Source organism: Vicia villosa, linkage group LG1 (genome assembly GCF_029867415.1).
Source record: "Vicia villosa cultivar HV-30 ecotype Madison, WI linkage group LG1, Vvil1.0, whole genome shotgun sequence".
NCBI lineage: Eukaryota > Viridiplantae > Streptophyta > Magnoliopsida > Fabales > Fabaceae > Vicia > Vicia villosa.
In genome coordinates this window covers 95,361,815-95,382,646 of record NC_081180.1, presented here as the reverse complement: position 1 = coordinate 95,382,646, position 20,832 = coordinate 95,361,815, and the positions used below count along the sequence as shown (strand labels likewise).

General features: G+C 36.1%; 3 protein-coding genes across 3 annotated transcripts; 2 read left to right on the top strand and 1 right to left on the bottom strand.

Moving 5' to 3' along the window:
• The first annotated feature begins 1,554 nt into the window (after positions 1 to 1,554).
• Positions 1,555 to 2,781, top strand: LOC131643609 (hevamine-A-like). Its single transcript, XM_058913869.1, has one exon. It carries the CDS (start codon positions 1,668 to 1,670, stop codon positions 2,559 to 2,561), a length of 894 nt encoding a protein of 297 aa, XP_058769852.1. The 5' UTR covers positions 1,555 to 1,667; the 3' UTR covers positions 2,562 to 2,781.
• A 9,991-nt stretch (positions 2,782 to 12,772) lies between these two features.
• LOC131643607 (hevamine-A-like) lies at positions 12,773 to 13,920 on the top strand. The gene has a single exon (XM_058913867.1). The coding sequence runs from the start codon at positions 12,819 to 12,821 to the stop codon at positions 13,695 to 13,697; it is 879 nt and encodes a 292-aa protein (XP_058769850.1). The 5' UTR covers positions 12,773 to 12,818; the 3' UTR covers positions 13,698 to 13,920.
• A 136-nt stretch (positions 13,921 to 14,056) lies between these two features.
• LOC131643605 (plastidial pyruvate kinase 2-like) lies at positions 14,057 to 18,072 on the bottom strand. The gene is made up of 12 exons (XM_058913866.1): positions 17,566 to 18,072; positions 17,081 to 17,368; positions 16,823 to 16,988; positions 16,506 to 16,640; positions 16,245 to 16,355; positions 16,059 to 16,147; positions 15,893 to 15,955; positions 15,596 to 15,771; positions 15,259 to 15,361; positions 14,976 to 15,124; positions 14,766 to 14,874; positions 14,057 to 14,481 (listed from the first exon to the last, which is right to left on the bottom strand). Exons 1-12 carry the CDS (start codon positions 17,794 to 17,796, stop codon positions 14,362 to 14,364), a joined length of 1,740 nt encoding a protein of 579 aa, XP_058769849.1. The 5' UTR covers positions 17,797 to 18,072; the 3' UTR covers positions 14,057 to 14,361.
• Between the last annotated feature and the right edge of the window lie 2,760 nt (positions 18,073 to 20,832).

Genomic DNA, 20,832 nt, shown 5'->3' with positions numbered 1-20,832 from the left:
CAAATCATTTATGAGGCTCTATTTACCTATAGTTTAATTTTGAAAATTTTGAAGCTTCATGCGATAGCTTATCTTGCAAGCCTTCAAAGACGGCCTTATAAATATTATCTATCTACTATCTATTATAATAATAACTATGTCTCTAAGAACATGAGTTTAACTTCTTCTTCTTCTGTTGACCTCTTTAATAAATAATTTATAAATATTTTTATAAGTGTTCATTAAACTTTAAAATTTGTCATGATTTTGATAAATAATCAGAATTCAATGCATCTATATTTCTTTCTCTCTAAGTCAAATAATTTAGTAGATGTGCAGCGACATCGACTAAATAAGCACTGTTCGGCACACATTTAATATATTTATTTTAAGAAGTGAACTTTGAATTATTAAAAGAAAAAAAATACATCTAAATTTTGAGAAATTTTTGCATGGAGACGACCCTAAATCTATTTCTTAGGCACAACCAATAAGAAGAGAGTAATTTTTTAATTTATTTTTATTTTAATTTTATTTTTCATTGGATTTATGAAGGAGAGAAAAAATTCTTGATTTAATTTTTAATTAATTAAAATTTTGTGATTGGTTGTGTGGAAAAACAATTTCTTATATCGGTGTCCATCTAAGAATTTTCCCTAAATTCTCTATAATAAAACAAAATGACCATTAAATATATAAAGTTATAAGCATATAGTCTAAAACAAAACAAAAAAATGAGATGTGAAAATGTTTTAAAAACCGGACCGAACCGGCCGGTCGGACCGGTCGAACCGGGAACCGGACAGATAACCGGTCTGGTTCAATAGCTGGATCGAGAATGTCATTAAACCGGTGTGAACCGGTCAAAACCGGTGTAAACCGCTAAAACCGGGAAAACCGACGGTTTTTGTGAACCGGTGGTTTAAATGCATTTTTTAATTTTTTAAATTTTAAAAAATTAAAACAATGTCATTTTGACTATTTTAATTAAAAATAAAAATAAAAAAAATAGTTGTAGATGTTATTGATTTTGTTATTGATGATTTTGATATTGAAGAAGGAGATCCCAACATTGAAACAATTTCTCTTTTTTATTGAAATTAAATTTAGTAGACAATGAAATTATTTTGTTATAAATTATTTAATTAAATTATGTTGCGATTAAACTTTTGTTTATATTTTATAATTATGTACTATTTGATTGCGTGTGATACCTATGTGTAAAATTTGAATTTAAATTATGAACTTGTGAATTTTTTTATAATATGATGTTTTCAAAAATTTAAGTACTAGTTATATTTTGTAGGGACTGAATCATCCGCTTCGACAGATTTTATACCTATATAATTTTGTTATAACGACCGGTCTATTCAACCGAGTTATCCGGTTTAACCAGATTTAGTCATGCGGTTCGACCAGTGACCCAGTGGTTCGACCAATAAACCAGTGACCCAGTACCCTCACCGGTTTAATGTCCGGTCCGGTTTTTAAAACACTGTGTGAAATGACTAAGTTGACTTTTATATATCTAAACAAAGAGCATCTTTGCAAATGGGAACCGACCAAACTTCATTCCAATCTACAATAGTTCTAAATCTCCATTCATCTCATCCTATAAATATCCAAAGTACAAGAAACAACTCTTCACAAAACACCAAACTCATAACTCGAGTTTCACTTTCACAAACATGGCAAAAACCTCTCACACTTTCTTGCCTCTTATCTTCCTCTCATTCCTCACTCTTGCTGCAGCTTCCCAATCCGGTGGCATAGCAATCTATTGGGGCCAAAACGGCAACGAAGGAACCTTATCCGAAACATGCGCAACCGGAAAATACACCCATGTCATCATAGCATTCCTCAACGTATTCGGCAACGGTCAAACTCCTCAAATGAATCTCGCAGGTCACTGCAATCCATCAACAAATTCATGCACGAAATTCAGCTCAGAAATCAAAGATTGCCAAAGTAAGGGAATCAAAGTCTTACTTTCAATCGGTGGCGGAATCGGAACCTACACTTTATCTTCAATAGAAGATGCAAGAAACGTTTCCACCTTTTTATGGAACACTTTCTTGGGTGGCAAGTCATCTTCAAGACCATTAGGTGATGCTGTTTTAGATGGAATAGATTTCGATATCGAACTCGGTTCAACGCAGAACTATCAACATCTTGCACGTTTTCTTAAAGGGTATTGTAGATTTGGAAAAAGAGTCTATCTTGGTGCAGCTCCTCAATGTCCAATTCCTGATAAATTCTTAGGCACTGCCCTTCAGACGGGTCTTTTCGACTTTGTTTGGGTTCAATTCTATAACAACCCTCCTTGTCAATATAATGGGAACATAACCAATCTTGTGAGTTCTTGGAATCAATGGACAAAGAATGTTCCAGCTAGGAAGATATTCTTGGGGTTGCCGGCGGCTACGGCGGCTGCCGGAAGTGGTTTTATTCCGGCAGATGTGGTGAGTTCTGAGATTTTGCCTGTGATTAAGAAGTCAAGAAAGTATGGAGGGGTGATGCTTTGGTCTAGATTCTATGATTTGCAGACTGGGTATAGCACTTCTATTATTGGAAGCGTGTGATGAGTTGTTGTAATTGGTCAATGATTTGGTGGCATATTCAAGTTGTTGTTTTAAATTGATAGTTGTAGTAATAATCAAGAAAAATAATGAGTTTGTGGTTTGAAAAGTAGGTGTAGTGTGTTTGTTGTTAACTTTTTATCTCCAATTGTGTGCAAATGGAATGTCCACTCTTACTTATTGGTTTTCTTTTTGGTTGAATGTTCTTTTTGGTTTAATTGTGATATGTGATATGAAATATTGCAATTTGGATCTTATAACAACCTTAATAGTATAAAAAAAATTCTTTAAAAAAATCTTAATACCAGAAAAATGATTCGTGATGAAACTAGGGAATCCTTCCTCCGTTTATTTTTACAATTGGTTTCAATTTTCGAATACAATGTTTGTCGATTATTGCTCTGGTAAGATCACTTATTTTGAGAAAATGACCAAAGCTTCTTTCTCTTTTGTATTTGTTTTTCCTTTTCTAGGATTTCTCAGAAAGAAGGTTATGAAAGATTTGAAGAAAGAAATTGCAGCTAAATATGGAAAGGTGGCAGGTATCCTCGATTTCAGGGAGGTTGCTAGAGGTTTCGCTTTTTCTGCTTTACCTCTTATGAATCCAATTGTTATAAATGACTTTAAGTAGTATCGCAAGGCCTAGATGTACATTATAGTGCATCGTCGTGTATTGGTTGTGATGGTTGGAATCCTAATCTCGTTCTTATACTTATGATCGTTTTTTTGTGTGTTCGCAGTAATCCTGCAATGGACCACTATGCTCGTCAAGGAAAGCGAAGGAGAAAATTTTGGTCATGTGGGTGGATCAAGAAATGTTGGATGTCATATCTGTCTTTGCATGTAAGGACGGGTTGGATCATGTTTTCACCAATATCGGCTACCCCTCGGATTAGGGGGTATTTATTCCTAAAGGAGACAGGAGGGTGTGCAGCAATTTTGGGGATGTGTTATCCATCTTCATGAGTGTTTGTTTTCCATGATAGGCTTTTGTCTTTCTTTTAATGGCTTTAAAATGGATGTTCTTAACCATTTGGGGGTCTCACCCTCGTAATTGCGTCCTATGAGATGGGATACATCAAAGTCTTACGATATTGGTGTAAGGATTAGAAAAGTGTGGACTCGATACCTCAAATTGTAGAGTTAGACTCGAGATAGGGGTCAGGGGAAGCTAATCAACGGCCTCGTGCTCCCTATCGTTGCTACTTTTGACTAATCTCGGTCCTAAGACAACTTGGGAATTTTAATCTTTTGTTTATGAAAACATTATTGATGTAGGAGGATTGTGCGTATCAAAGAAGAAATCGCGCGTCGGGAAGCATTTTAATATTTAAGCAATATTTAAGCAATTTTAGTTTTAATATTTAAGTAATTTCTATTTTATTTGTTTTATTTAATTTTGTTTTGGATTAAAGGCCCATAAGGCCCAATAGGGTTTATTTGTTTTCTGTATTTAAAGACCTTTGGCATGGCCATAAGGATTATCTCTTTTATTATAATAGAATCCAAAGTTTTCTTTATTCCTGGTGGACTCCAGAGCTTATCTATAGGGTTTGCGCTTGCAACCCTGTTTTCATTCAAGGTTTAGCGCTTGCTATTCCTTTGGGCGGCTTCCGACTGCGTCAGTTGGCATCAGAGCAGGTTTTCTCCTGTTCTTTTCGTAGCTTGACACTATGGCGGACCAACCGGTGACCAAAGCAGATCTTGAGGGAATTACCACGGCTTTTACCGCGGCTCTAACTGCTTTGACTGAACAGATGGTGAATTTAGCAAATCAGGCGAACAACGCCGACAATGGGAATCGGCGAAGAGACAGGAGAGGGGAACCGATTAAGGTTCTACGGGGTGGAAACTGTGTCGAAGATTCGAGTTCTGATGAAGAAGAACCTTACAATGAAGAAGATAATCGTGGGAATCTACAGAACAACCATGACTATCGAGTGAAGGCTGATATTCTATTGTTCTACGGAACTATGGGAGTGGAGGAGTTTCTTGATTGGCAGATTGACGTCGACAGGTTCTTCGACGTTATGGGTGTCCCTGAGAACAAGCAAGTCAAGATGGTTGCGATCAGGCTTAAAAGTACTGCAGCTGTCTGGTGGGATAAACTTGTTGTTCAAAGGCAGAGACAAAGAAAGGGGCCAGTCAGAACTTGGAGAAGAATGAAACAATTGATGCTAGAGCGGTTTTTACCGGAGGATTATGAGCAGATTCTTTATAAGATGTACATCGAGTGTGTTCAGGGCAAGAGAACCGTGACTGAATACACAGCTGAGTTCCTGCAATTTTCTGAGCGCACTGAATTGGGAGAATCAGAAAGCCAAAAAGTGGCTCGATACATCAGTGGCCTAAAGGGATCCTTGCCGGAGAAGATGGGTTTACAGATTGTATAGACCGTAGCTGAAGCATCCAGTTTGGCTTTGAAGGCAGAATTGATGGAGAAATCCCCTCGAAATTTCTCGTCTATTGAAAGGTATTCACCCCAAAGTAACTGTGAATCAGCAGGTGACAAGGAAAAGAATGCAACACCCCGGGATTCCAATCTTGAGAATAAGGGGGTTAGCAGCTCTAGCAGTGTGCAGCATGGTAAAGCACCAATTCAGAGGCCAAATAATCCATATGCTAGACCCGCTATAGACACATGTTATCGTTGTAACGGAAGAGGCCACAAATCAAATGTTTGTCCAACAAGAAGAGTCGCTGCTCTTGTGGAAGAAAGGGAGGAAGATGAGGAAAGACAAGATTCTACAGTAAAGAATGATGAGTATGCCGATGTTGAGTTTGCGGTGGAAAAATCTGATGAGAGGGTAAATTTTGTGTTGCAGCGAATGTTACTAGCATCCAAAGACGAAGGGCAGCGCAAGAATTTGTTCAAGACACATTGTTCTATCAAGAACAAAGTGTGTAATCTAATTGTGGATAGTGGCAGCATGGAGAATCTGGTGTCGAAAAAATTGGTAGATTATTTGAAGTTGTCTACAAAACCACATGAGAAGCCGTACAACCTCGGTTGGGTAAGTAAGGGCTCCCAAGTTTGAGTAACACTAACCTGCAGAGTTCCTATCTCCATCGGAAAACATTATAGAGAAGAGGTACTTTGTGATGTTCTTGATATGGATGTTTATCATATTTTACTTGGTAGGCCTTGGCAGTTTGATAATGATATCACTTATCGAGGACGGGATAACGTGATGATGTTTACATGGGGCACACATAAAATTGCTATGGCTCCTGTTTGCACTTTGATAAGAATCCAGGAGGAAAGAATCCTAGATTCTTGATGATGACGCAGAGTGAAAAGGAGCTTAATGAGGCTGTAAAAGAAACTGAATGTTTCTGTCCAGTGGTGATCAAAGGGTTGATGAATGTTGTAAAGGAGGAAACAATTTCAGAAGAACTGCTAGGGATCCTAAAGGATTTCAAGAAGTTGACCGCAGATGAGCTGGCAAACGATTTGCCTCCTATGCGAGATAAACACATGGAAGTTAAAGTTTTCAATGTGGGAGAAGATGTGATGGCATTTCGGCGTAAGGAGAGGTTTTTAGTTGGTACTTACAATTATAGCAAGCTGCCAGATGAAGTTCTTTATCAAGAAGAGAACTCGGGGTCGAGTTCTTCAGAAGTGAAGGAGACTGATGTAGGAGGATTGTGCGTATCAAAGAAGAAATCGCGCGTCGGAAAGCATTTTAATATTTAAGCAATATTTAAGCAATTTTAGTTTTAATATTTAAGTAATTTCTATTTTATTTGTTTTATTTAATTTTGTTTTGGATTAAAGGCCCATAAGGCCCAATAGGGTTTATTTGTTTTCTGTATTTAAAGACCTTTGGCATGGCCATAAGGATTATCTCTTTTATTATAATAGAATCCAAAGTTTTCTTTATTCCTGGTGGACTCCAGAGCTTATCTATAGGGTTTGCGCTTGCAACCCTGTTTTCATTCAAGGTTTAGCGCTTGCAATTCCTTTGGGCGGCTTCCGACTGCGTCATTATTCTTACTTTTTGAGCAACGTTGAATATGTTTATCTTATGAAAAATCGTTTTGAATTTTTTGACATTTATTGTATATTTCGTGCTATGGTTAAGACTCAACATAATGTTGTTAGAAAGTGCTTCCGTTGTGATTTAGGTGGTGAATATACCTCTAATAAATTTTATGGTTTGCTTGCTTTTGATGGTACAATCCATCAAACATCTTGTGCTGATACACCTCAGGAAAATGGAGTTGCTAAAAGGAAACACCGTCACATTATTGAGACTGCTCGCTCCCTTTTGTTGTCTGTTTCGGTTCCTAGTGAATTTCTGGGTGAAGCAGTTCTTACTGTTGTTCATGTTATTAATAGAATCCCATCATCTGTCACATCAGGTTTGTCTCCCTTTGAAAAATTGTATAACTCTATCCCTGATTATTCATCGTTGAAAGTGTTTGTTTCTACTTGTTTTGTTCTTCGCCCCCAAGTAGAACGTAGTAAGTTGTCTTCTCGTTCTGCTATATGTGTTTTTCTTGGTTATGGGGATGGTCAAAAGGGTTATCATTGTTATGATCCAAGTGCAAGGAAATTGTATGTTTCTCGTCATGTTGTTTTCCTTGAACACATTCCTTTTTACTTTCTTTCTTCTGATTCTTATACTGCTAACAGTTCAAAACTCACTCATATAGATCTTTTTGATCATAATGATAATATTTCTAGTGATTGTAGTTTTGAGAATTGCAGAACTGATACTACCAATACTCTAGATACTGGCATCCCTCTTGTCCCCACGGCTACCCAACAACCTCTTGCGACTGTTAATCCTCCGCCTCCCCGTTATCCCTCTCGTGACCGTAAGTCTACTCAATTGCCTGATTTTGTCTATTCGACTTACTCTGCTTCTTTTGCTTCTTTTCTAACCTCTATACACAGTTTGTCTAATCCCTCTTCCTATAAAGAGGCTATTCTTGACCCTCTTTGGCAGCAGGCTATGACAGAAGAACTTTCTGCTTTGCACAAAATAGATACTTGGGAATTAGTACCTCTTCCTCCTGGAAAACGTGCTATTGGGTCTCGTTGGATATACAAGATCAAAACTAAGTCTGATGGGTCAGTTGAGCGCTACAAAGCACGCCTTGTTGCTAAGGGTTTATCTTAACAATATGGTATGGATTATGAAGAAACTTTTTCTCCTGTTGCTAAGATGACTACTATTCGCACCCTTATTGCAATTGCATCTGTTCGTCAGTGGCATAATTCTCAAATGGATGTTAAAAATGCATTTCTAAATGGTGATCTTCAAGAGGAAGTTTATATGGTACCACCACAAGGTGTTTCTCATAATCAAGGGGAAGTGTGTAAGTTGAAGAAGACATTATATGGTCTGAAACAAGCTCCACGAGCTTGGTTTGAGAAGTTTACCGTTGTGATTACATCTATTGGTTTTCGCTCCAATGATCATGATTCTCCTTTGTTTGTCAAGATCACTTGTCATGGTCGTATTTTACTCTCATTATATGTTGATGATATGATTATTACAGGTGATGATATGGATGGAATTAATGATTTGAAATTACAGCTAGCCAAACAGTTTGAGATGAATGACTTAGGCACTCTTCGCTACTTCTTGGGCATTGAAGTTGCCTACTCTCCTAGAGGCTATCTTCTCTCGCAATCCAAGTATATTGCCAACATTCTTGAACAAGCTCGCCTTTCTGATAATAGAGTAGTAGATAGTCATCTTGAGTTGAATGTGAAATATGTTCCATCTGATGGTGTTCCTCTGCCATATCCCACCTTATATCGTACTTTAGTGGGCAGCCTGGTATACCTTACAATTACTAGACCAGATATTTCTTATGCAGTTCATGTTGTTAGTCAGTTTGTTGTCTCTCCTACTACAGTGCATTGGGCACCTGTTCTTCCATATGTCGTTATCTCTGGGGAACCCAGTTTAAGAGCCTCCTCTTTCCCTCATCGTCCTCATTGGAACTTCGTGCTTATTCTGATGCGGATTGGGCTGGTGACCCCATAGATCGTAAGTCTACCACAGGGTTTTGTGTTTTTCTTGGAGATTCTCTTATTTCTTGGAAGAGTAAGAAACAAGATATTGTTTCTCGTTCTTATACAGAAGCTGAGTATCGTGTTATGGCATCCACAACTAATGAAATAGTTTGGTTGCACTGGTTACTTTGTGATATGGGTGTCATTCTTTCTGAACCAACTCCTATGTATTGTGATAACAAAAGTGCCACTCATCTTGCCCACAACTCGGTCTTTCATCAGCGTACCAAACACATTGAGATTGATTGTCACTTCATTCCTCATCATCTTCAGCATGGGACAATCACTCTACCGTTTGTCTCCTCCATTTTGCAGATTGCTGATTTGTTTACGAAGACGCATTCCATTAAACGTTTTCGTTTTTTGATGGACAAACTCTTGATGCTCTTTGCTAATGCATCTTGAGTTTGAGGGGAGATGTTAGTTATTATTATTATGTTGACTTATTATATATTTTTAAGGGTAATTAAGTCTTTCTCAGCATTTAGTATTTATACTTTGGTGTAACCCTTACTCTTTTAGTTTTTGTTCATTCTATTGAAACCCTAACTCAAAGGGTGTTTTCTCCTTCTCTATGTTTATATATATTTACTATTGTTAACAAATAATTCAAAAGATCACTAGCTATCTTGAATTGGAGTTTAGAACATGAGACTATACGCAAATTTTGGGTTCATGATTCGAATCAAGAAGTTCTTTAATTCGAATTAGACAGCCAAAATTGAAAACCAACCAACAATATCACCCATGATTTGAATTAGAACCCTTCTAGATTCAAATCAGGGTCTAGAAAAGGTAGAAATCATCTCCCTTTTGAATCAAGCAATCCCTTGACTCGAGTCATGGTACCAGAACTCATAAAACACCAATTTTACACTATCTAACCGCCATCAAACATATTCTAAACCTTTATAATATTAATATACAATTCATACATGTTCTTGATCCATTAACACACATAATCCACAGCAAATTCTCAAAATAGAAAAATTAACATTCATTAGACTCATCACACCTAACTAACATGCGGTCATTATTCTAACTTGAAAAGTCTAATCCTTGAAGTAAATGTTCCTCATTCAAGTATCTTGCATGTTATTCAACTACTTAGTCCTATCTAAGATGATGCTTGAAGAAAATCGCCTTCAAAAGAAGAAGAAGATAATGATGATGATGATGACGATGATGATGATGATTCTTGTTAATTTGATGAATTGATGTTTCTTATCCTCTCCAATTTTTGTGTGGTATCCTTCCACCTACCTTGATTATTCACTTCTCTTTCTCAATCTCTGCTCTCCCATGAAATTGTAATAGTTTCTTGAAAAATTATTGTTTTCTCTTGAATGGTGATGATGGTTGTGGAGATAAGCATTGCATGCAGGCAAGTGAAGCTCACGTACAAATTCACCATCCATGGTTTTCCTTTTCATTCCAAATATGGAAGGAGGAAAATGAAGAATATAAGAATCATAAAATATGATTTTCCTCCATAACTTTCCTTATATATATGGTTTTGACAAAAGACAACTTCCACTATTAAAAATGTGAAATTACCTAAATATCCTTGCCATTAAGCCATATTTACCAATTAGCCTATTATTCACTAATCATGAATTAAGTAATTAATCACCTTCTTTAAATCCTACTTAACTATAACTTACCTTCAACTGTCACGTAATATCTGTGAAATGTATAAAATTCCCTTCTATAATGTGAATTTACAAAATGCTCTCACTTCATCGATTTATTCCTAATTCATCCTTAATTTCCAATTCCCGCTTAAGGGGTAAGTTATATTTCTTTAAACTCTAATTATCATTAGTTTTACTTGAAGTTCCATAAAAAACTTGTCAACAAGCTAAAATTCCCTTTAAGGTAAAATGTTGACCCCTTCAATCTTCTAATTCCACATTTTTATAACACATCTTGGGTTCTCAACACCCTCAATCCCTTGGAATAATTATCTAAATCATTATATAACATAAAACATATAATAATTAGATTACGATAATATGAGATATTACATCTTATTGCGTAAAAAAATATTTGTCACAACTTTATCCAAGCTCTTGCAAACATATTGCAGAAACCAACAAAATTTGCATACTTTAAGTAGGTAAAGAAGTAATAATGATTTTGGCAAGAGTGAGAAACCATATCTTATTCAAGATTCTACCTTTACATGAAGAGAGTTTTGAAGCTACCTTATCATTTATTTTCAAGAAATTATCTTTTCTTTTGCATCCGTATTTCATTTTGAATTCCAAGAACTTTTCTAACTGATCGGTAAATATGATACTAGTGAGCTTCTCGAGATAATCTTTAGTGGCTTATCTGACACCTTTAAATACTTAACCTCTAAGCTATCTAGACTCGTTTTGAGACCTAAAAAAGAACGAAATTTATCCAAACGCTTATAAATGAATTGTCTTTGATAAGATTGTTCCTTCGCAAAAAGCACCACATCATATGCATAGAACATGTTATATATTTTAGGACCATTAAGAATGATATGCAGGTGTTTCTAGTGACTCTCTTAAACTTCTCTATCAATCAAATCAATGAACCTTTCAATGAAAAGAACGACAGATAGGGAGATAAAGGATATCTTGTCAAACGCCACTAACAGGTTTAAAGCGTTTAATCTTACTATTATTCAACAACAAAGAGACAGAAGCGAATTAGATACTTCTCATGATCAACAAGATAATTCCATAAGAAAATCCAAAGTAATGGATGGTGTCACGAAGAAGATCCCAATCCACTTTGTCATAAATCTTCTCAATAATAAGGTTATAAATAACATCACCTTTTTTCTTCTTAGACATACACATATGGTAGATGAATTCGTGGATAAGAATAACATTATCAATTGTATCATTACTGGAATGAAGCTACTTTGCATATGGCTCACAATCTCACTAAGCATTCGCCTAAGGCGGTTCATCAAAACTTTCGAGACTAACTTATAAATCACGTTACATAATATAACAGGTTAAAACTCCTTGGAAATGTGTCTGTTATCAACTTTCAAAATCAGAATCATAAAAGACTAAGGATTGTCTCATTGACCCTCGTGTAATCTTTTCTAAAAGTAAACCTCGCAAAATTACAAATACCATCCCCAATATCCACCTAGGACATTTTAAAGAAAATAGGTTGGAACTCATGCACTTATATGCTTTATAGAATTTCATGCTCATAAGAGCATGGTAGACTTCTTGCTTTGTAATTGTGGTCAAGAGATTATTCTTCTGGTCAATAGGAAGTTTTGAAGGCTACAAAAGGATCAACGAGACGATCCTTGGTAGAAAACTAAATCTTAAAATACCTCAAAGCCTCAATGCGTAAAGTGTCATTATTTGTGCACCATTCACTATACGGCTAAGTGATAGTGTGAATTTTATTTCAATTACGTTGGATGACATATTGTATGTGAAAGAAAGTGGTGTTCAATTATCCAATCTAACCTACTTCTCTTTAGACTTTGGTACATAGGATTTCTTCTTGAAATAGAGCATCTTCATATTCTTTAAGAAGATTATTTTGAAGGACAAGAAGTGAAGCAAGAAACATCCTCATATTCATTAAGAAGATTATTTTGAAGGACAATAAGTGAAGCAAGAAACATCTCATTCTCATGTCAACAAACTTATCAACCCTAGGTTGAAAAAAGTTGCCTCCTAGTTGTTCGAAGCACATTAAAAAATCATTGAAGTTACTCAATAGCATCCACGATACGGTAGAATAATATGAGCCCTAAAATCATAAAGATTGGTTCATATGTCTTTTGTCACCGAAGGTGAAGGCAGACATAAACTCGTATACAGACCCAAAACATATTATCCTGAGTCATTTTAAAAGTAATATATTGATACTCTCAATCACATAAGAATGAGTAGTTTTTTTAATGTACATGCATCAATTTGAAAAAAAAAAAATATTTAATATATAAATTTATTGTATTTATTATTTAAAATTGTTTTTCAAAGGTGTGACGAAACTTGCTGCCATCAACCACCATCCCTAAGGGGTGTCCAATAGAGATGTACGCCATGAATGAATATTAATTTATCATTACTTTACACCATTATTAAAATATAAAAATTATATAAAAGTTTATTAAAATATTTAACGTGAATTACCTGCCATTCACATTACAAATAGGACAGGTGCAAGTAGTATTAATTCACAAGTCACAACAATCTCACACCCTCAGAGAGATGGCAAGAAAATTTCATACCTTGTCACTTTTCCTTCTCTTCCTCACTCTTCTCAGAACCTCCCATGCAGGTGGCATAGCCATCTACTGGGGCCAACACATTGACGAGGGCACATTATATGAAGCATGTGCCACTAGGAGATACACCCACGTAAACATCGCCTTCCTCGAAAGATTCGGCAATGACCGAATTCCGAAACTGAATCTCGCAGGTCACTGCAACCCTTCAACCAACTCATGCACCAGAATAGGTGACCACATCAAGTATTGCCAAAGCAGAGGTATCACCGTGTTGCTTTCTATCGGCGGTGGGATCGGAAGATACTCTTTGGCTTCAAGAGAGGATGCTAGTGACTTCTCAAGATATTTATGGAACACTTTCTTGGGTGGCACGTCATTTTCAAGACCATTTGGTGATGCTGTGTTGGATGGCATAGACTTTGATATTGAACTTGGCTCTGCACAAAATTGGCAATATCTTGCACAGTTTCTCAAGGATTATCATGGAGTGTACCTAAGTGCTGCTCCTCAATGTCCATTTCCTGATAGATTATTAGGTAGGGCCCTTGCAACAGGACTTTTTGACTTTGTTTGGGTGCAGTTCTATAATAACCCTGCATGTGAATATTTTAATGGTAGAAAATATAACCTTGAGAAATCATGGAAACAATGGACAACTGCTATTCAATATGGAGAGGTATTTTTGGGGTTGCCTGCCGCTAAGGGCGCAGCTGGAAACGGTTTTATCCCGGCCGGTGTTTTGACTTCCGAAATACTACAAGTGATTCAGGATACATCAAAGTACGGAGGTGTTATGCTTTGGTCAAGATACTTTGATGAGAGGACTGGTTACAGCGCATCCATTATAGATAGTGTGTGAAGATTTCATAGTTACAATAAAGAAAAGCAATAAAATTACACTTTGGCAACTAATAAGAAGTGTTTTTTTTCTAAAGAAACTAGTAAGAAGTAATGTTAATTATTATTTGTAATATTTGTGTGTCTGCATGGATCTTGCACTCTTGTGTGACTTTAAAAGATTTCTTTTTTCTTTTTTGACTCTTCATGTAATCAAGAAGTTTGAAAGAAAGTATGACGGTAAATGAGTGTATGGTTAATAGTTATTGTTATTATTCTGGAGTTTCGAGAATGCCAACAGGTATGTACTTGACGCAAGCTCGGTGCTCTCTTATGAATTCTGAACCAGTAGTCTTTAGAAAATCATAATATGACATAAACTGAGTACAAAAGTCTTTAGAAGATCACATGATAATACCAATTCAAGGTGCAATAGTAACAATACAAAAGCAAGAAAAATAAAACAGTTTGATTTCCTATCAAAACTTTCAATGAAATGAACTAACATCTGACAACATTCTAAATATTGAACCATAAAAGAGTTTACAGTAAAAACAAAAAATGAAGAAAAGATGAAACCTATGAAGCATAAAAATATATTCGTATCACTATCACACCAAAAAGAGAACGTGAACTTATAAAAGTATATATAGGCCTCGGAGGCTGAAACTTAATTCGCATTTGGCTTAATTCGTGCTGCCTACAGTTCGGACCTGGATATTGTGAGTCGAGTGGAACCTCCAAATGGGTTGCCTTCCACTTTGTACAAGGGCTACTTCTTCTCCTTCTTTAACCAATCCATTCTTCTGCATACAGAAACAATTCGTGAGATCATGAAGAAACTTAAATTAAAATGCAATAAATTTGTTTGAGCAGTTGGTGTTTTAATAAGTATTTGCAACATTAAGCATTTGTGTATACCAGCAGCAAGAAGTTCATAAGTGCGTAAAGGCTGATGGTTAAGTATTGCATGCACGAATAAACCGATACATGGTTGAATGTTTGAATGTAAATTGTATCGGCAAATAATATGAGTAGAAGTACTATGTAGGTAACAACTCAAACACCAAAGATATCTTCCAAAAATTACCTGTAACAAGTCCAAGGCTTTTGTGAATGTCTCTTCAGAATCCTCAGAGAATTGCATGTAAACGGGACAGACTCCTTGATACAAAGCCAGCCTTTGTTGTACTCTTTTCCTGCATGGCCATAAATATTAGGTACACCACAAAGTCGTCATAGTTATAAATTATAATAAGTGGAGATAAACGACGTAAAATAAAGGGGGAAAATAACTTACTCATCAGTAAAAGCAAATATGGTGCCAGAAGGTCGATAATGGCTCAATAGAATAGCCATGAAGCCTGATCTAGTGAAGACAACAGTCGACGTTCCAAGAGTATTAGACATCATGGTTGCATGGTATGCAAACATCTCGCTCATGTGGTTCTACACAACCAAAACGAATAAACCATTCAGTGTCAACAATTATATTTTATTCATTCATTGGCCAACAGTAAAATGAGGAAATATTTGAAAAAATCAGCATAACAAAAAAGGCACATTGAGCTTGAGGTTTAAACCTTGAATACTAGGCCAATATTAGGTGGGTTTTGCCCACATGATAAAGAGGCTTCTGTCCGTAATGCTACTGTATGCATTACTTTCGCAGCTTTTATTGGAAACCTGAAATATAACAAATCTTATATTATTCAATTATTGTCACTTTCAGTAAACACTCTTGATTCATATTCCTCGTCTAAGTCAGTGAGATGCTACTGCAACGATAATCCAGTTGTGGTATTTCGGGAAACAACTATTCAACATTGATACTTCTATTCCTTTCTAAAAACTCAAATTGGAGAAATATTGGCATGTCAAGGCAATCGGGCACTTTGAGACGTGGAGTTATTTACTTACTTTCCGTGAGCAGTTTCTCCAGAAAGCATTATTCCATCGGAACCTTCTCGAACAGCAATTGCAATATCAGATACCTCTGCTCTGGTTGGTGTCGGGTGAACAATCATGCTTTCGAGCATATTTGTTGCCACAATAACAGCCTTTCCCATGCTACGGCATATCCTAATTATCTCTTCCTATATTAGCAAACATTATTTATGTTAAGATATGCACAAACGAATGTCCAGTTATGGAAGATACACTAAATGATTATAGTTACCATTAATTAATCTCAAATTTGCTTAAAAACAACTTTACCTGCAAAAGCGGAACCTCCTCAATAGGGAGTTCTGCACCAAGATCTCCTCTTGCAACCATAGCCTAAACAGGATGGCAAAAGAAGACAGGTCAGCACCCACAGTCAAACTCAAAAAACTCAATTAGGCAACAATCTTAATGAAATTATGCAGGATTAGGTTATCACCCCATCAGACGCGGTAATAATTGAATGCAAGTTTGGTATAGAGTCTGCACTTTCAATTTTTACAATTACATGTATATCAGCACCACAACCTGCATTAGTGAAAAAGGGAATTTATCATATTTCTAAATAATCGGGAAACTTAATCTGCTGTATAATTGGAAAGTAAACTATATCTTGAATAATTACTTTTCAAATAATTCTTCAGTTCATGAACTACTTCGGCATCTTTAACAAAAGAAACGGCGTAGAAATCAACTTCATTATCGACTCCAAATTTGATGTCATCCCAATCCTTCTCTGCAGCAAATCAATAGGAAACTTCTGAGAAACCAACATAACCTTAACCCTCCAATCAAACCAATTCCCGCATACACAAGTGAGGAAAAAGCACGAGACAATAATAAGAAATTAGTATCAAAAATAGGAATTTTAATCCAAAAGTCTAACCAGTAATGGAAGGTAGTGTTGCACTCTTTCCTCTAACATTCAAATGTCGCCTTGACCCAAGTTCTCCTCCATCAATAACTTCACATTTCACAGAATCCGCTGTCTTCGACTTAACCAAGAAAGACATCATACCACCTACATCATACATCAAGAGTCAGAAATTAACAAAAGATTCCATACAATCAACCATTTTAACATGATAAAGAAAGTCATACAAAAATATATTACTCTCTCGTTTACCAATTCATCAACCATTTAGCATGACACGAGATTGTTAGTAATTTAAATACTTTAGTTGACTCAATTAGCAGCCATACCATCAACTAGAAGCGTGTCCCCTGCTTCAACATCATTGACAAAATCATCATAGTTCACACTAACACGATCTGCAGTTCCAACACCACTCTGGATAGTAAAAGTAAACTCCTGTCCAGATTTTAACAAAATTGGTTGTGGTAAATCCCCACTCCTGACCTCTGGACCCTGAAAAATAGATAAAAATGAATCATCAGCTCACACAAAATCAAAACACTGATCACGAAAATATCAACATCTTCCTTCAAACAAAGACTTACCTTGGTGTCAAGCATGATTGCAATTACATTATCTTTTGATTGTGCATTATACTCTTTTACCAAATCAATAACTTTCTTATGCGAAGCATGATCTCCATGCGACATATTCATACGAGCAACGTTCATCCCAGCCTCGGCCAGCTTCCAAATCATCTCCTTTGTATTAGTAGAAGGACCAATAGTACAAACAATCTTAGTCTTTCTTCTAACTATTGGCTTAGTCCACATTCCACCAGAAGCATCACTAGGTTGCGGCATACCAGGCAACTTCTGCAACTCCTCCTCAATCTATTCACCTCAAAACAAAATAGGTTACAACAGTTTTCTCAATCGTGTACTTCCATTTCTGGTATATGATTATGAGTACTAGTACTTCCCAAAAAAAAAAAAAAATCTTCTCACTAGTTACTACTACCCATCATTTTTTTTCTTAGGAAACAAGAAACAGAAGCAAATTTACAATAAGATGTAACAAAAAAACAAACCTTTAAATCATCATCAGGTGAGACAGGGACAACTTCAGCTGATACGGATTTTATTGCATTGATGTGACAGTTTCTGATACTAAGCTTGGAGGATTTGTTACCTTGTGGAGGGAAGACTTTGGATGAAAAAGTTGCGGGCTTCAACAAGATTTGACACCTGTCGTGTGTAGATCCTGAGGTGGGGCGTAAGAGAGAGGTTTGAATGGATCGAGTGACCGCAACCTGAGACATTGTTTCAGACAGAGAGAGATGAAGATTGTTGAAGAGAATGAGAAAAGTGTGAGTGAGAGAGAGGTTGATAAGAAGAAGGTGGAATTGAAGGATTGGAGAAATGAGAGATAAAAACGGCGGAGACAAATATGAAGAGGAACGAAAAAGGACAAATAGATTTTCTTCGTTTGTATCGAAGGAACCAACAACATTAATGAGAGTGTTGGATTAAAACCTTTCTTGTTCGAAAACAGGTTCGATGATTACTGCGTGCGACGTCGTTTTCGGTTTGGGGTTTAGTCTTCTCTGTTTCTTTGTCCCCCTCCCCCTCCCCGTCATTAGGTTTTTTTTATTTGACTTAAATATTTTCTCTTTTTTACTCAAATATTTACTTTTGCTGAATGGTAATTCAATGTAGAATTTTTTTTCTAATAGTCTAAAGAAATGTATGCAACATTTTAGGATACTTTTATAAAAATGGGATTATAAATATAACACTTTTTATTTAGTAAGAGTTTATAAAAGTTGTTTAAATGTAGTATTGTTTATTTTTAAGAATAAAATTTATATGCTCATTTTCAGGAATCTGGTCGCTATCAAAGTTGCCGCTCAGAAATCTGGTCGTGTAGTATGCTCATTTCTCTTGCCCCCGGGATACATCAGGATCATATCACTCAAGTCAATCTCATCCCCAAGCGAAGATCAAAAACCCCCAGCTGAATATCATTGAATAAAAGACAGGAATTCTCTTGTCATCATCTCCAACAACACACAGAGATTTATTTTCTCAACCAGCACCTGCTATCAATACGCTCCGGCTATATAGTCCATCCCTACATCATTCATGAATACACGCATAACATACCGTACTCTCGTTTATTCCGAGAACCTCAATACATGCATCATGACATTGCATAAAACTAATCTCTCCTTTTCAGGTCATTTCAAAGTCGAAAGAATATTATCATCCAAGTGCGGTGCAATACAATTGTATCAATGATTCAATCTCAATACTCATTCAAGACAAATACAATTCTGACACTTCATTACGGGTCTTTCTTCAAAGATAATTCAGAAGTAATCAAAGAACTTCCCATCCTTTCTAGGAACCTTTCTAGGTAATCTTTTCTAAGATGGTTCATATCCTTTCTAGGAACCTTTCCAGGTAGTCTTCTCTAAGACATTTATCATCCTTTCCAGGAACCTTTCTAGGTAGTCTTTTCTAAGACATCTATCCTCCTTTCTAGGAACCTTTCTAGGTAATCTCCTTTCTAGGAACCTTTTCTAAGATGATTCATAGCCTTTCTAGGTATTCTTTTCTAAGATGATTCATATCCTCTCTAGGAATCTGTCTAGGTAATCTTTTCTAAGATGTTTCATCCTTTCTAGGAGCCTTTCTAGGTAGTCTTGTTAAAGACGTATCATATCCTTTCTAGGAGTCCTTCTAGGTCAGTCTTGTTTAAGACATATCATACCTTTTTAGGACGTATCATACCTTTCTAGGTTAATCTTGTTTAAGATATATCTCAACCTATTTAGGTAATCTTCCTTTAAATATTTATCCAACATGTTCTAAGACATCTACTACCCTTTCAAGGAGTTTTCTCAGTTAATCTTCTACAAGATACTTTTTCCCAAGCTTCGTTTAAAGCCTAATCTCTTTTACCTCAGTCAATGATCTATCTATTCATCAACCTCTCCAAGTAGTCTTCTGTAAGACATTACTTCATTTTAATGAATCTCCTTCAAATACAATCAATGCATATGATCCAGTCTGAAAAGCATCTGCTTTAGACAAACAACTCTTCAAACATCTGATGGCATCTTCAAGCCCATCTCCGAAAAGCGCCTTTCAAATACTTCAAGCTCGGATATAGTCTAACGTACAACTTATCCTGACTTTCGTATTTATACAGATCAGATGGCATCTTTAAGCCCGTCTTATGCATCTTTTCCAACACTTGGACGACATCTTTAAGCCCGTCTCTGGCAAAAGTCCCTATCTCAGCAAGGGCAAATTTCTTGGGTAATCTAGTGTTCAATCCTCTTCTACCTTCAGGTTCCAACAGGCACACATGCCATTCTACATCTCAGGTATAAGAAGATTGAACAGGGGCAACTGTCATACCCCAAAATTTTCCCAACATATTTATTCATATTTCAGTCCATCTGACTTTCAAAGACATACAAGAAGAAAGCATGCAGTCTCTCTCCTAAACAACAGCCTCTAAATTAGGGTTTCTGATTTAATCAAGGAACTTGAACTTCTGACACCTCAAGTGGATTTCATGATCTCTCATATGATTCTAAGTACCCTCATGCCAAGTTACAAGCCCTGATTCGAAAGATTACTCACTTAATGGCCCAAACGATCAATAAACGACTGGTTGACCTAAAAGTCAAACTATGGTCAAATCACAGTCAAAACTTATGATTTTTGGTCAACACTAACATTTTAATGTTAGATTCATCGTTTGATCAAGGTTTGATCATGATTCATCAAGAAAATATCAGAAATCAACAAATTCAAGAGTTTCTAAATTAGGGTTTCATAGGAAAAGTCAACTGAACTTTGACCAGCCATAACTCCCACATGGAACATCAGAAATTTTCCATTCAAAGCTCATTTTGAAGGAAATTGAATTCTCTACAACTTTGCCTCTCACATGCCATGGCTAAAAATGCTTCATTTGAGAGATATAAGCAAAAACATTGCAGGTCCTTCTAAAGGATCGCAAAAAGTCATTTTTTCTCAAAGTTCATAGCTTGAACATGGTAAACTCAATTGAGATGAAACCAAAAGCATCCTTTAGAGGACATCTTGGGATTTCCAAAAAGTCCTATATCATCTCCATATGATATATATTGAAGGAGTTATGATTGACAGAAGTTGGGAAAATTGAGAAAAAGACATGAAGCCCTAATGGATGAAATTCATATTTTTGAGTATTGGGCCCATAAATTTGGATTCTCCACGTGATCATAAGCTTACAAGAGGCCCATTAACCAATTATCCTTTATTTCTTGATTTTATTTTATTTTTATCTGAATTAAATC

Coding starts and splice junctions, on each gene's coding strand:
- LOC131643609 (XM_058913869.1), top strand. CDS start 1,668: ATGGCAAAAACCTCTCACACTTTCTTGCCTCTTATCTTCCTCTCATTC.
- LOC131643605 (XM_058913866.1), bottom strand. CDS start 17,796: ATGTCTCAGGTTGCGGTCACTCGATCCATTCAAACCTCTCTCTTACGC. Junction 16,356..16,505: donor AACACTACCTTCCATTACTG/GTTAGACTTTTG, acceptor GATTTGCTGCAG/AGAAGGATTGGGATGACATC. Junction 15,772..15,892: donor AGGAGGTTCCGCTTTTGCAG/GTAAAGTTGTTT, acceptor TTGCTAATATAG/GAAGAGATAATTAGGATATG.
- LOC131643607 (XM_058913867.1), top strand. CDS start 12,819: ATGGCAAGAAAATTTCATACCTTGTCACTTTTCCTTCTCTTCCTCACT.